General features: G+C 41.1%; 1 protein-coding gene across 7 annotated transcripts in view; it reads right to left on the minus strand.

Annotated features, from left to right (window-relative positions):
* The window catches only part of celf2 (cugbp, Elav-like family member 2), a 473,358-nt gene that overhangs the window by 323,125 nt on the left and 135,453 nt on the right, over positions 1-14,780 (minus strand). For all 7 annotated transcript variants that reach the window (XM_047390245.1, XM_047390243.1, XM_047390244.1 and 4 more), the window contains exon 4: positions 6,556-6,745. In XM_047390245.1, the coding sequence (XP_047246201.1) occupies positions 6,556-6,745 (190 nt within the window). The remainder of the gene's footprint in view (positions 1-6,555; positions 6,746-14,780) is intronic.

Consider the following 14,780-nt stretch of genomic DNA (forward strand, 5'->3'; position numbering starts at 1 on the left):
CAAAGGTCACTGGGAGCCAGCACACTTCATTTCCCAGGCTGCCGTGGGGCTGGCCAAGGGCACGGCACTATGTTGTTCGCTGGCTTGATGAAACAGGTCCACCTCGGTGTGTGCATGTTACTAGTGGAAGAGGTGGAGGGTCAGAGATGGATGTGTGTGTGCATCAAAGTATATTATGTTCTTTCTAGTTCAGGATGACACGCTGACAAGTCAAAGGCTCATACCTCGTCTGCAGCAAAGCGATGGACTGATATTTCTGGGTGTCTGATGTTGTGTATATAGAGTGTATGTTTATCAAGGAAGGCGAGAGAGAGAGTGAGGAAGAGGAGGACAAAGAGAAACAAGTGTCTGACGATGTTTTTCAAGCCATGCAGAAGCTTACTGTGGAAAACTGGAACTGCTCTCATGTCCCGGTGGTCAAAGACTCAAAATTAACAAAGTTAACTCAAATACGGAACAGTCAGGATGAACCAAACTGTTAACCAAAGATGATGAGTTCCTTAAAACATGATAGATAATTCATCTACATCACTGTGTGAGAATGTGGATAAACAGCAGGCCCACCAACACATGGTCTTCCACCTGAACTGTCAAGTTCATGTGGAACTGCAAGCACAGCAATAATCAGAGAAGCAGGAAAGAGGCCTATGGTAACTCTGGAGGAGCTGTATAGATCCACAGCACAGGTGGAACAATTTGTGCAAAGGACAACCTCTGGTCATGCATTCCACAAATCTGACCTTTAATTAAGAGTGGCAAGAAGAAAGTCATTGCTGCTGAAATTCATGTAGCAGACGTTGCAAACATGTGGAAGATGGTAGTCTGATCAGAGGATACCAAAACACTGAACATCAACCTGAACACACCAGGTTTTATACATGGTGGTGGCAACATCATGCTGCGGGAACACTTTCTTCAGCAGGGACAGAAAGCTGGATGGAGCTAAATCCAGGACAATCCTCCAAGAAAACATGTTAAAGGTTGCAGAAGACTGGAAACTGAGGGGGAGGTTTAGCTTCTAGCAGGACAACCACCCTAAACATACAGCAAGAGCTACAACAAGATGGTTTAGATTAAAGCAAATGTATGTGTTAAAATGGTCTAGTCAAAGTCCAGAACTAAATCCAACTGAGAATCTGTGGCAAGACTTGAAAACTGATGTTCACAGATGCTCTCCATCCAGTCTGACTTAGCTTGGACTGTTTTTAGAAATAAGAAAGGGCAAAACCTTCAGTCTGTAGAACGTCAACAAACATCAAGGACCTGCAGACAAAGATGTTATACAAAGTACAGCTCAGGGGGCTGAATTTAAATTCATGCCGTCTTTAGATTTTATTTGGAAAATTTGAAACTTTCCACTTTACAATCATGCTCTACTTTGTGGTCTGTCACATAAAATCCCAAATAAATATATTCAAGTTTATGTTTTTTTATGTAACGAAATGAAAGAAAAGTTTAAGGAGGTGTGAATACTTTCGCAGGGCCCTGTATAAAGCACAATATGGAACATGTCAACGTGGTTAAAAAGTTGTTTAAATGGAAGGTCAAGCCTGAGTCATCATCTTAGGTTAGGACAACATGTAAGTTTTCTCCTGTTATGAACAAACATAAATCCAAGGATGATCAGTTTCTGGATGGGCTTATTTAATGATGATGTTCCGTTTCACCTCTGTGTGACTGATGGTGTCTCTGTGTAAAACAGATCTACAGGCTCTCGGGTGTTGACTCCACTTTAAATTTATTCTCATTACTTGAAACTCAAAGCATCAGTAGGAAAGGTTATTTCATTCCAATAAAAGCAAGTAGACCATTTTATACATTTTTATGTATTTGGTTTTAAATCCAGTACAAATACCAAAACCATAAAATATTTGCTCAAAAGGTATCTTGACAGTAAATTCTGTTTTATGGCCTCCTGGCCCAGGCCTAGTAATCAATCTAAATCACCCTTTATTACATCCATTACATTTTTCTCAACCATTAACTCTGAAAATCCAGAGTAAAACAACTGATATTATTCCCATAAAACATATTTAGGTATGTGTGAGTTGCAAACAGAACAACACCAAGAACAAAGCTTCTACAAAGCTGATGGCATTAACAAAAACCAAGCATGTCATCATCTCTAGAGGAACGTTTTATGGACTGAATTCTGGCTTCTTGGCAAAGAGAGAGAGAAAACGGTCAGCCAAGATATTGTTTCATAACACTCAACACCAATCTTGACAACCCAGAGCTGGTTTAAATACCCAGTGAAAATCATTGCTTCCCTGTCAGTCATTTCCAGTGATCCCGTCCCACACACACTCACCTCTGTGGAACCTGCTGCAGGGCCGAGGAGAAGGAAGAACGGATGAGAGGAAGGAGGGAGGAGAGGCTTTGCAAAACAAACTGGAGAGAAGAGAGAAAAAAATCTCAGAGTATCGTCATCACTGCCAGAGAACATCAGGCTGCAGCTTCAGTCATCCAAACATGTTAGCAATAAAGTTTGGGGGAAAGCATGCTTAGACGCCTACGCTGACAATGTAAGAGAAAGAACATGATCATCTGTTTCTCATTGCAGAGGAATCTTCCTCCCCACCTTCTCATCTTCCTCTTCTCCCACTCTGCAGCAGTTTCCTAAAACATACATGAAACCAGGATTGAAAACAAACATTTCCCATTAGAGATTACACTCAATTCTTTTTGCATTTAATGTATATCCTCCTCAAAACGTTTCCTTTAGAAAAAGAAAAATCATGTTCAGGTGTCAGTTTCACCAAAACGTTGAGCCTGCGGGCCAGGATGTAGCCTGTGGGAGGTTGTCGGATGGGAAGGTTCTGATAAGTCTCTGTTTACAACCTAGGTCACAGACGTCAACTTCAAATGTAAACTGATTCAAAAGCGAGGATAAAGTTGACCAAAGCTGCTGCTTTTCTTCTTTCTCTGGGAGAAAACCCAGGTATCCGCTGAGATCCTGACATCTCTCCTTGCTTTGGGTCTGCTTGTGTCCTTTTGAAAGGTTGCGCAAAAACCGGTTGGCGGATTTTCCAGAAACTGGTCGGGGGAGGCAGACAGCAGGCAAGTATATTTTACTCAGAATGTTGATGACTGGGTGAAGTTGTGAAACAGGCCATTGGTTTGGAGATCAGCATTCTCCAGATTCCCTTTGAGCTAATAAATTGAACCTGCTGCAGTACACTGCTGTAGCGAACCACAGCGTATTTACTGACCTAGCTAAGTCAGTTTAACCTTCCCATGCGCATCCCTCACCCCTGTGGACAGCAGTTTGAAAGCAGTTTCTTCTATGTGTGTGGGTGCTGATGGTCCATTAGCGACTTCACTGGACTCGTGTCATTCCATACACTGCCTCCTACTGGCCAATGAGTGTAAGTGCCCACAAAAAGTTCTTTAAACCCAGTGCCCAACCAGAAATGCTAAACACCTCAGAAAAAACAGTTAAAACCAGATGTTTACATACATTGTATGAAAATTTAAACAATTTGGGTGTCCTTCAACAAGTTTCTCACAGTAGTTTGCTAAAATGTTTCCCCATTCCTCCTGATAGAACTGGTTTAACTGGGTCAGGATTATAAGCCTTCTTGCTCTCACACACACCTTGTCCATGTTTTAACGTCCTGGCTGTTCTTGTTTGTTTAATCCAACTCATTTCATTGCAGATAATGACATGCACTAACCAGCTTCAGCAGCATCTTCTCAAGATCTTCTTGTTTTGGTTCACACCAAAACCCATTCATCTCTGTAACACAGAACCTGTCTTCTTTCAGAACAGTACTTATGTTGTTTTGAAGAGGAACCTTCAGGCATTTGGAAATTGGACACAAGGATGACCCAAACTTGTGGAGGTCCATTCTCTTCCTGATATTCTGTCTGCTTACGTTTACTTTATTTTATGATGTCCCACAAGGTAACAAGGTGTTTGAATTGTTGCCTTAAAATACATCCGCAGGTGTGCCTCCGTTTTGTTCAAAAATGATAAATTAACCAGAACTAAGAAGCTTGCAAAGTCACAGCATCATCATCTATGCTTTCCCAAATTTGATATATCAGCTCAAACGGACAGTGGTCTTAGTTTATTTAGGCTTCTGAATTTGAAACAGTTACAAAACATTAAACATTAAAGTAGATATCTGTCAATACGGGCTATAACCTTTACTATGGCTGGAAATACTTCAGCTGTTGCCGTTATTAGACTTTAACTTCCAGCTTTTGTGATAATCTGCTGTGACTTAAATTGATTATTTTTATATTTAGTATAGCTGAAATGAAGTAAGTGAAACTTCATGATGAAGCTCTACAGGGAAACTGGTAGAGGTCAAGTCAGATGACAGTGATGGTAGTAGAGCCCAGGAATGTCTCTCCATGCTTTGATTTTAGAGATAAGGATGTTCAAAATGGGGAAGAAAAGGGGATTAAGGTGACTTTGAGGGTAGCATGGTGGCTGGTTCAAGCCTGGATCTACTGGGATTTTTACACAGAACTATCTGTCACCAAAACACACCAACAGGTCGGAGAAATGCTTCCTGGTCCTGGAGACACATTCAGATGACCGGGTCAGAATTTAGTGTAAACAACATGAAAGTGTGGATTAATCCTGCGTTGTATCAGCAGTTCAAGCCGGAGGTGTTTTCTGTAACATTACAATGATATGGCCTCCACAGTTACCAGGTTCTAGTCATGGACGTGCTGCAAACAAATCAGCTGCAACTTTGATGCCGTCATGTCACTATCAACCAAAATCTCTGAGGAAAGTTCCTGAGACCTTATTGAATCCATGGCTAGAAGAATTAAGGAGGTCCTAAAAGGAAAGTGGGTCCAAGTGGCTTCTTTCTTTGCTTAGAAACTAAAATAAAACCAAGATCAGATTCCGCTGGTGTACAAAAATGCTATTGGATCAATTTTAACAAAAAATAAAACAGAAAATGTTAGACTTAATGTATCAGAAATACATGTCTGTATAATGTAATGCAGAGTAATAAGGATATGTAGTTTCTGATGAATTACTGTCATTAAATCAGGGAATAAAACTAAACCAAAAAATCAAAAAACAGGGAACAATAACGTAAACTGAACACCGACTGGAGGAAAATCAATATCAGTTGTGTGATGAATGTTCTAGAGGAGCAGTCATGATACAGCTGCAGAGAGTAATGAGAGGAAGACTTGTTGGAGCTCCAGGCTGTGGTACACATCTGGGAAGATGGAGAATAAAGAGGAGCAAGAGGAGGAGGAGCAGGAGAGGGAAAAAGAACAGCGTCCAGAGCTGAGCTGTCAGGAACCTCTGGATCAGAGCACAGCAGAGAGGAGAAGAACAGCAAACATCCAGCAAACGCTGCATAATTGCATCACCAAATCTTTAATTCTGCTCACAATGAGAGACTGCATTAGCAGCATTCTTTTCTCTCCTGTCACACAGGCAGGATTATTCTTAAATAAGGCTGTGTGTGAATAAATCAGCAATCTGTCCAGCTGGTTTTGTGTAATCAGTCCGTAGAGTCCGTTAAATTTCACTGAATGCCTGCACAGCCGAATCATCTGGAGCCGCTTTCCTCTAAGCCAATACATGTGTTTACCCGCGTTTAAATCTCTGCAACAAAGCCTCTTCGCCCAGTCCAGTATGAAGCAAATCTGATGTTACATCTAAGAACAAAGAGGAAGAGCAGTGATCCGTTCAAACCTTTTTAAGTTCCTATCCTCAAAACACTCAGAGGGATCTGCCGGAGATTTTTTAACACTTCCAGCACAGTGAAGGCAGCTCGTGTTGCATTTAAAGTTCACAGGCTGAGAGACAGAAGGAGGGGAAAACACGTTGCTGTATGTTCAGGCCTGCCCCTGCTTTGGTAAGTGAGGTCATGAGAAAGAGGTGAGTACATCTGTCTGTTCCTTCAAACAAAGCTCTGCTCCAGTTTTCCATCCCCCCAGTTCTTCCCTAAAGACTGCCTGCACGTCATAGCAAAACTGCTGCTTTTAGGAGCTGATGGATTAAAATAAAGGAGGAAAGAAACCAATGCTGTCTCTTCATCTACTGTCCTTACTCCAAACTTTATGTCCTTGTCCGTCTCCTGCTCCCATCGCTGTCTTGTATAATCATACAGTTGGTTTTTCTTTACGCATGAACATGCTTTCATGCCCCATATTGGATTTGCAGATAAAAATAGAGATAAAAATAGAAAGAATATTGCCAGCTAACAGTTCTGAAATGGGTATATTCTGATGCGCTCTGGTGTGGTGCTCAGCGGAGAGAAATTAGGGCTGCTCTGAGGTCAGCTCCAATACCGCGGACCCAGAACAACATAAAAGGGTAAGCAACTACCAGTGCCTGATCTGGAGTCAGTTCATCGAATATTAATGCTGGATGTGATATTCCTGGGAGCGTAGCCCGACCCGAATACAATTACAAGCAATAAACAGCAGTTCTGCTTTAATCACAAGAGCAACGTTTACATGATTAATGCAATAAACTCCAATCTCATATCGCTGTTATGAGCCCGAGCCGAGAACAGAGTGCCAATGTTGTGATTATGCACATGATTATGTTGATTTTTTTTACATTACCTCTTTTCATTTGGTTTCCTCACAGAAAACTTGGTGACACGCAACGAATCTGCTGAAGAAGCTTGCTGAAAGCGCTGAAGCCCTGAAAACGTGGAGATGAATTCTTCCTGCGTCTCATCTTCTAAGGTTTCTGCACAATAAAGGAAATCTCCATTCTGCATCTTCCTCATCTTTGCACCCCATTCAGCTCCTAAAAAGTGATGAAGGCAAGAGGAAGAGGAGGTGAGAAGTGACCAGCTCAGACAAGTTTTTATTAGAAGTTTTTATTGAGCTCTTGCCTGTACAGTCAGGGGAAACTATGACGTAAACTGGTGAAAAAGAGGATAGACAGCTGAACTGAGATCATTGAAAGTTTCCAAAGCTCAGCTAAAAGAAAAATAAAGGCATCAATGTAGCAATGAAAATGGCATTCAGAGTGAAAGAAAACACACACTCCTGATTAGGCAAAATCAGTAAGCTGAGGAGGACACCATCATGAGAAACGCTGAAGAGGCTCTTCACACTGATGGCTGGCCGGGCTGCTACTTCACTCACTGTGGCAGACCTCTGTAATAAGATGCTATAACCGGCCCACTTCCACTCTCCACACACAAAATACTTTAGCTTTGACCAAGCCACACTCAGATATGTGTCAACAGAACATGTCATTGGTCAGTGGCTGCAGGAACAACCCATACAAGTGTTTTCTAATCCCTAATCAAGAACAAATCATCAGCCGACTTATAGAACAACCTCATTCTCACAGTAATAAAATGTAGAAAGTGTGTTTTATTGTTAAGAAGGTGAAAACAGAGCAAGTTTTGGTTAAATGCTGTCTGTGGAGTCAGTCTAGAAAGGGACAATATCACAATACTGTCTAGAAGAAGAAGAGTTCGTGTCAAATAATTAGCTACATATCCAGAAGGAGGTTCAGTGCCTTCTGACTGTTTCTGATGCTGAGATTCAGGCAATTTCTGTTGCATTTGGTACAGTGCCATACTGTGGTGTTGATACATTTTCGTTACATTAGAGCCATAAACTTCTGTGTATTTTGTTGTTGGTAGAATAGCAAAATTAAAAAAATTAAAATCTGAAAGGTGCGGCATGTATTTGTATTCAGCCCTGCTGAGTCCAAACTAGAACCACCTTTCTCTACAGTTAGAGCTGCAGGTATTTTGCTGCAGGTGTATCCCTGACGCTGTTGACCGTGAATTAATCAGAGGCAGCTGTGAAGATATGAGGTTAGACAGGTAGCGCTGTATTGGTTAAAATGTGTTCACAGAAACAATTTAGAGCTGATTAAAGTTGAATATAGGGTTCTCCAAGGTACAATACTGGGACTTGAATCATTTCGATTTACGATTCTAAACCGCTACAGTTTAAACTGTTTGCAGATGACACACATGTATTTTGTTGTGGGCCTAAATCATCTCCTATCATTGCAAATAATAACTAAAACCTTGAGAGCAATAAGCCAAATTTGGAAATATCTAAAAATTAATTTTGACCATCCTCTCACTAACTCAAAGATTTCTTGGAGTAATTTGAAACTGTTGGAAGTTAGAAATAAACTGCATCAAATTAGAATTCAGAGGCATTAATGTATAAAATGAAGGATGTAACGAGGCTTCATGAATTATCAGATGTAACCAACTTTTTTAAGTGGTTGGAAATACAAAAAAACTTATACCGTTTCAGTTCTCAAGACAGTTTTTTGTTCTAAACGCCTCCACTGGGGAGGTCATTTCAGTTACAGAATCATCTCAACAATAAATGAACAGACATACATCAAAAAAGGTTTAAAAAGAATTTGATCAATACCTATAGTATGAAATGAGTTATGAGTGGGCAGGAGGAAACAAAAACAATCTGCACTTCTTTGCTTTGGTTATTCTGCTCATGTTTTTATTTAATATTTTAATGTTATTTAAATATATGATTTAATATTTCTTATGAAAAAAAAATGCAGATGATTTGTGAGAAGAGAAAACCGCTACAAGCAAAAGCCGTAGCCTTCACCTTTTTTGGACCATCTAAAACACATTTATCTTGTCTGACTTAACCTCTCTGTATGCTTGTTTTGTATTTATTAATTACTATCATCATTATAGTTGGATAGTTTTATTTTATTTCCAGTTCATTATTAATATAAACGTTTTGACCATTTTTGTTGCAAACCAGCTCAAGCTGGATAAGGGGCATCTGTGTTTCAAGTCTTTTCACAAATTCTATGTTGGATTTAGGTCTTTGACTAGGCCATTCTAAAGCACACATCTGCTCTGATCTAAACCATCCCACTGTATCTCTGGCTGTATGTTTAGAGTGGTTGTCCTGCTGGGAGCTGACTCTCCACCTCAGTCTCTAGTTTTCTGCAGCCTCTAACAGGTTTCCTCCCAGGATTGTCCTGGATTTAGCTCCACCTATCTCCCATCAACCCTGATCAGCTTCTCTGTTCCGTCTGAGGTTAAGCATCCACACAGCAAGTTTCTGCCTCCACCATGTTTCACTGTTGCAATGACAAGTTCAGTGTCATGCACTGTTTGTTTTTCAGCAATATGGATGCAGGTCAAAAAGTTCAGTTGCATGATGGTATAGGGAGCTCCATGAGATGTGGAAAATATCCTTCGACTGTAACTACTCAGTAGGTAAGGGAAATTTACTATTTACATATGGTTTTATCTAGAAAAATTTCACAGCTGCCTGAAAGAGAAGAAGAGCTTGGAGTAAGTGTGTTCTTCAGTGATTTATGAACTAAAAGTTTGTTCAATGTTTTAAGGGTCTCTGAGAGTCTGCTGACTAAGACATCTGACCTCTTTTCCTTCTCTGGCGCTTTCTGCATTTCTGTCTGCTTTCATCTTGTGCTGAATGGGAAAACTGGGTTCCATCTAAGCTGCCAAATGCTCACTTTGAAACATATCCTCCCCCTGAATCCAGTCCAACACAAACTTAAACTCTACTTTTATTGCCCCTTTTTACCCCTGTGTGGCTCTTGTTCAGCTTTCTTTCCCAACTGGCCTAGATTTTCAGAGATGTGTATAGATTTGCGATCAGACATCTTGTTCTGTACACTGGCTTGGCGCCTGGTCATAAATCTCTACTGCATGCAACCTTTCTCCTGCCAGCAATGAAAGAAAACTATAAAATTCCCTGCCCTATAAACAAGCCCACAGCTGGAAGTCACACCTCAGCCTCTGTGCCTTTTTACTGCTATTTCTTTCTGAGGTCTAAAGACGAGAAGCTGTTATGATGACATGGAATAATTAAGTTCACAGAAAAAGCTGGTTAACTGGTATAGCATACCACTTGGAGGATGTCAATCCTTGGACAAGTTCCCAGTCTAGCCTTAAGGGTAGACAGAAAAACCAGTGACAATGACTCAGATGGGCTTGCATAACTCCGTAAATACTTTATTCAGAACTCAGTTCACAAGAGAATGTTCAGTCTACAGAATAAACAACACTATTCACACTTATTGGACCCCCCTTGTACACACTCACTGGCCACTTTATCAGGTACACCTGTCCAACTGCTTATTAATGCAAATTTCTAATCAGCCAATCACATGGCAGCAACTCAATGCATTTAGGCATGTAGACATGGTCCAGAAGATCTGCTGCAGTTCAAATTGAGCATCAGAATGGGGAAAAAAGGTGATTTAAGTGACTTTGAACGTGGCATGGTTGTTGGTGGCATACAGGCTGGTCTGAGTATTTCAGAAACTGCTGATCTACTGGGATTTTCACGCACTACCATCTCTAGGGTTTACAGAGAATGATCCGAAAAAGAGACAATCTCCAGTGAGCGGCAGATCTGTGGGCACAAATGATTTGTTGATGTCAGAGGTCAGAGGAGAATGGCCAGACTGGTTTCAGCTGATAGAAAGGCAACAGTAACTCAAGTAACCACTCGTTACAACCAAGGCATGCAGAAGAGCATCTCTGAATGCACAACACGTGGAACCTTGAGGCAGATGGGCTACAGCAGCAGAAGACCACACCTGGTGCCACTACTGTCAGCTAAGAACAGGAAACTGAGGCTACAATTCACCCAAGCTCACCAAAATTGGACAATAGAAGATTGGAAAAACGTTGCCTGGTCTGATTTGTCTCAATTTCTGCTGCAACATTCGGATGGTAGGGTCAGAATTTGGCATCAACAACATGAAAGCATGGATCCATCCTGCCTTGTATCAACGGTTCAGGCTGGTGGTGGTGGTGTAATGGTGTGGGGGATATTTTCTTGGCACACTTTGGGCCCCTTGGTACCAATTGAGCATCATGTCAACGCCACAGCCTACCTGAGTATTGTTGCTGACCATCTCCATCATGGATGCAGCCGACAAATCTGCAGCATCTGTGTGATGCCATCATGTCAATATGGACCAAACTCTGAGGAATGTTTCCAGTACCTTGTTGAATCTATGCCACGAAGGATTAAGGCGCTTCTGAAGGCAAAGGGGGTCCAACTCGGTACAAGCAAGGTGTACCTAAAAAAGTGGCCGGTGAGTGTAGATGTGTAAAATCTCACTGAAAAATTAACAAAAATCCAAACTTTAATTTATGTACATTTATTCAGCAGATAAGAAAATAAACAAAACCAATACCCTTTTGCAGAAAGGGACAACTCTCAATTTTCTCTCACATTTTCCAACTTCTGACCATAAAAGGGAAAAGGATATTTGACCATTCCTCTTTGGGCTGGGCTGGAAAGAGGAACCAGAATCTCTCTGGACCATTCAGAGTGATTCTGGTTCCTCTCTTCAGCCCAGCCCACAAGTTTTCTACAGGTCTAAGGATTGTGACAACTAAAGAAAAAGGGTTATTTTTTGTCCGCTCAGCCATTTCTGTGTTGATTGTTTATTCCTGAAGTGCTTTCCAAGAACTGGTTGGCCTGTAGGCAAGACCTAATGGCTGTTATAGAGTCATGTTTGTGGCTGTTACATAACAAAACATGAAAAGGTTTAAGAGGCGTGAATATTTCTGCAGAACTACATTTTTTTTTATACGCCTTTACCAGAGGTGCCAGTAAGTATGGAGGGTGCTGATGGAGACGTTATTGGACAAGTCCTCGTTACGTCCTTATTAGGCTTTAGGTGGAAAATAAAGACTAGCTTACCATCTGCCTGCTACTGCTATATTCTGCATCCCAAAGACAAACAATCAAGTGGGTCAGCGTGCGCACGCACACACACACACACACACACACACACACACACACCATCACACACACAAATCTGCTACAAGTGGTTGCGTATGTTTGTCCTCTTCGCCTCTATCCCTCCACACTCGTTCCCCATCCAGGCTAATCTCCCATTAAAACAGCACCGACTCTGCAGGGTGTGTTTACTCTGACCTGGGCGGATATGAAGTGTATGTTTGTATTATCTAGTGCTATTTGTTATTTATTTTTTTGCCTGTGTATGTGTGTTTTTTTTTTATTTCTTGCTGTTTGAAGTGCTAATTCTGTTGTTCAGCCTTTATCTCCTGATCATACGGCCTCCTATTTTCTCACTTCACACCTCTGGAGATGCAGAAATGGTCCCAGGTGAAAGCTTTCCACTTCATGGTCCGGGTTGTTCAGCTGTTTCAAAATAGAAAACACTCCACAACAGCAAGCCCAGTGTTGTTTTCAAGTGAGCTCGGGAGGAAACTTTCATGGAAAGCCAGATTATTGTTTCAGATTTTATCATTCGTGTTATATTTCCTCACCGAAACACAGTTATGGAGTAGAGGTGCGAATGCGTTAGCAACACTTTTACAAACATTCTGTATTGGTGTGGGCAGAGGGTCCATCTCAATCAACTAGAATCTCAATAAATAGGTGATTTATTTCTCCAATTCAAATCAAAAAGAGATACTTGTTTAGTATATAGATTAAATTCTGATGTATTAAGATGAACTAGTACTGACTGAATAGCTGCCAACACTTCAAAATGTCCATCTCCAACAGCTGTTAATCAAAATTACAGACTTGAGAAACATGCTGTTTTGACCTGAAGCCTTTTAAACTTCACATGAACATTAAATCCACCTCATAAATAAGCAAGGTCTCAGTGAACAAGAGGGCATCATGTAAGCTTGCAGCTGCTGACCCCCAACACAGACAATCCAGCAGGTCTGTTATGTTAGTAAAATCATTTTTCAGTTTGGTCTTCAGCCTTATGATAACCGGCACCGTTACAACTTTATCCATTTTCTGTTAAGGCCTGTTTCAAGCTAGAAAACAAATTAATATCCATATATACTTTTTTAATTAATTTAAACATCTTCAAGTGCTTTAACTAGATAAGTATGTGCTCCCAAACCAGATGCACCCTGGTTCTTCAGGGTAAATCCTGTCTGACCACCCCCTGACTACCAGCTGGGCACTGAATAAGCCGCCTGTAGCGCAGGGCATCCGGGTTAACCCACTATTTTCCAGGTGTCACAGAGAAAAGCTCCAGTAGTTCTCTGATGTGCTTTGAATTTGATGCTGATCAAAAATAACTCAGTCCTCTTTGCCTCTCACCATCAGTCATATTCTCCACTGACCTATGGTTGGTGAACTATTTTAGGTCAACTAAATGTGGCAGAACAGAGTTTATGGGTTGGTCAGTAGATTTCTAGAAGAGACCTTGATGCTTCATCAGTTAACTCTTTATACATAAAAACTGCAACATGTTCTTCTTGTACATATTTATAGTTTTTTACATTATTACATTAGACCCTGGTCTTCATAGCTCTACTGGGATTAAAGGTGATCAAAAACAGGGTTTAAATCTTTCAAATGAAACAACATGGCACAGATGATCAGACCTGAGCCCCAAAAATAATCACACCCTAATCATTTCAGCACATCACAATGTTTTGCAGTAATAAACCAGAACTTTAGACGTCTTTGCAAAATTCAAAGCACTGAAAAAGTAACTTTTACAGACAGACAAGTCCACAGTAAAAGAAAGAGCTGATCTGAAAAACAAAGCCCTCAATTCACTGGTTGGTCCACTTTCCATCCCCGACCTATGGTTGAGATATGGATCATGATCGAAAGAACAAGACCCTGGATAAAAGCAGGCAAAATGAGCTTCCTCTGAAGAATGGTAATGAATTAACGTAGAGATAGGCTGAGGAGCTCTGTCATCTGGGGGGAGCTGGATCAAAAAGAGTCAGTTGAGGTGGTTCAGGCAACTGATCAAGAAGTCTCCCTTTGGAGACTCCATGGAAGACCTAGAATTCGTTAAAGGGACTATATGTCCCTTCTGGCCTGGGAACGCCTTGGGATCTCCCAGAATGAGATGAAGGATGTTGGTGGAGAGAGGGATTTCTGGGTTCACCTCCTGGACCTGTTGCCCCCAGGACCTGATCTCAGATAAGCAGAAGACAAAGCATGGATGGACAGACGGAGTTGATGAGAAGATGGATGGAGCGAAATCCAGGACAATCCTGGAAGAAAACACGTTAAAGGCTGCAGAGGACTTGAGACTGGGGTGGAGGTTCACCTTCCAGTAGGAAAACCACCCTAAACATACAGCCAGAGATATAATGGACAAATTAGTTCAGGCCTAAATCCAACTAAGAATCTGTTGCAGAACTTGAAAATGTCTGTGTAGGTGATATCTATCCAGTCTGAGTGAGCTTGAGCTGTTTTACAAAGAAGAATGGAATAAACTTTCAGTCTGTAGATGTTTACAGCTGTTAGAGACAACCCCTAAAAGACCTACAGTCAAAGCTGGATCTACAGAGGACTGGCAAAGGGCGGCTTTCCATCCACTTGATAATTCTATAATACCTTAAGCTTTTCTATCACATAAAACTCCAGTAAAATACTTTCCGGTTTTTGCTTGTAATGTCACAAAATGTGAAACTGGTCACATTAATTCTGCCTTGTTGAAATGCTGAACCTTTCAGGAAACTTGAAGCCATTATATTTCCACTAATCAGAAAATCATGTCTATGTTCCCACATGTGGTAGACATCTCAGCAGAAAGCCATGAATCTGTGCTTTACTTCATCTGTATGTCATCTGTTATTAACTGTGATAATGAAGTCAGCGTGAACAGCGTCAAAAAGCCCATGCTTGTGTTTGTTTAGCTGCATCTTTCCATGCATTAACTGTGAATGTAACTCAGTCAACAGTTCCCAGTCACGCCTGAGCTGAGCAGGTGACCCAAAAAGAAAAGCTAACAGAGATGGAGGGGGAGAAGGCTGGGAGGAAACTGGGAAAAGAGAGTCTGATATTTATAGATATGAGGATAATGATGCTACCCA

Source organism: Girardinichthys multiradiatus, chromosome 17 (assembly GCF_021462225.1).
Source record: "Girardinichthys multiradiatus isolate DD_20200921_A chromosome 17, DD_fGirMul_XY1, whole genome shotgun sequence".
NCBI classification, from domain to species: domain Eukaryota; kingdom Metazoa; phylum Chordata; class Actinopteri; order Cyprinodontiformes; family Goodeidae; genus Girardinichthys; species Girardinichthys multiradiatus.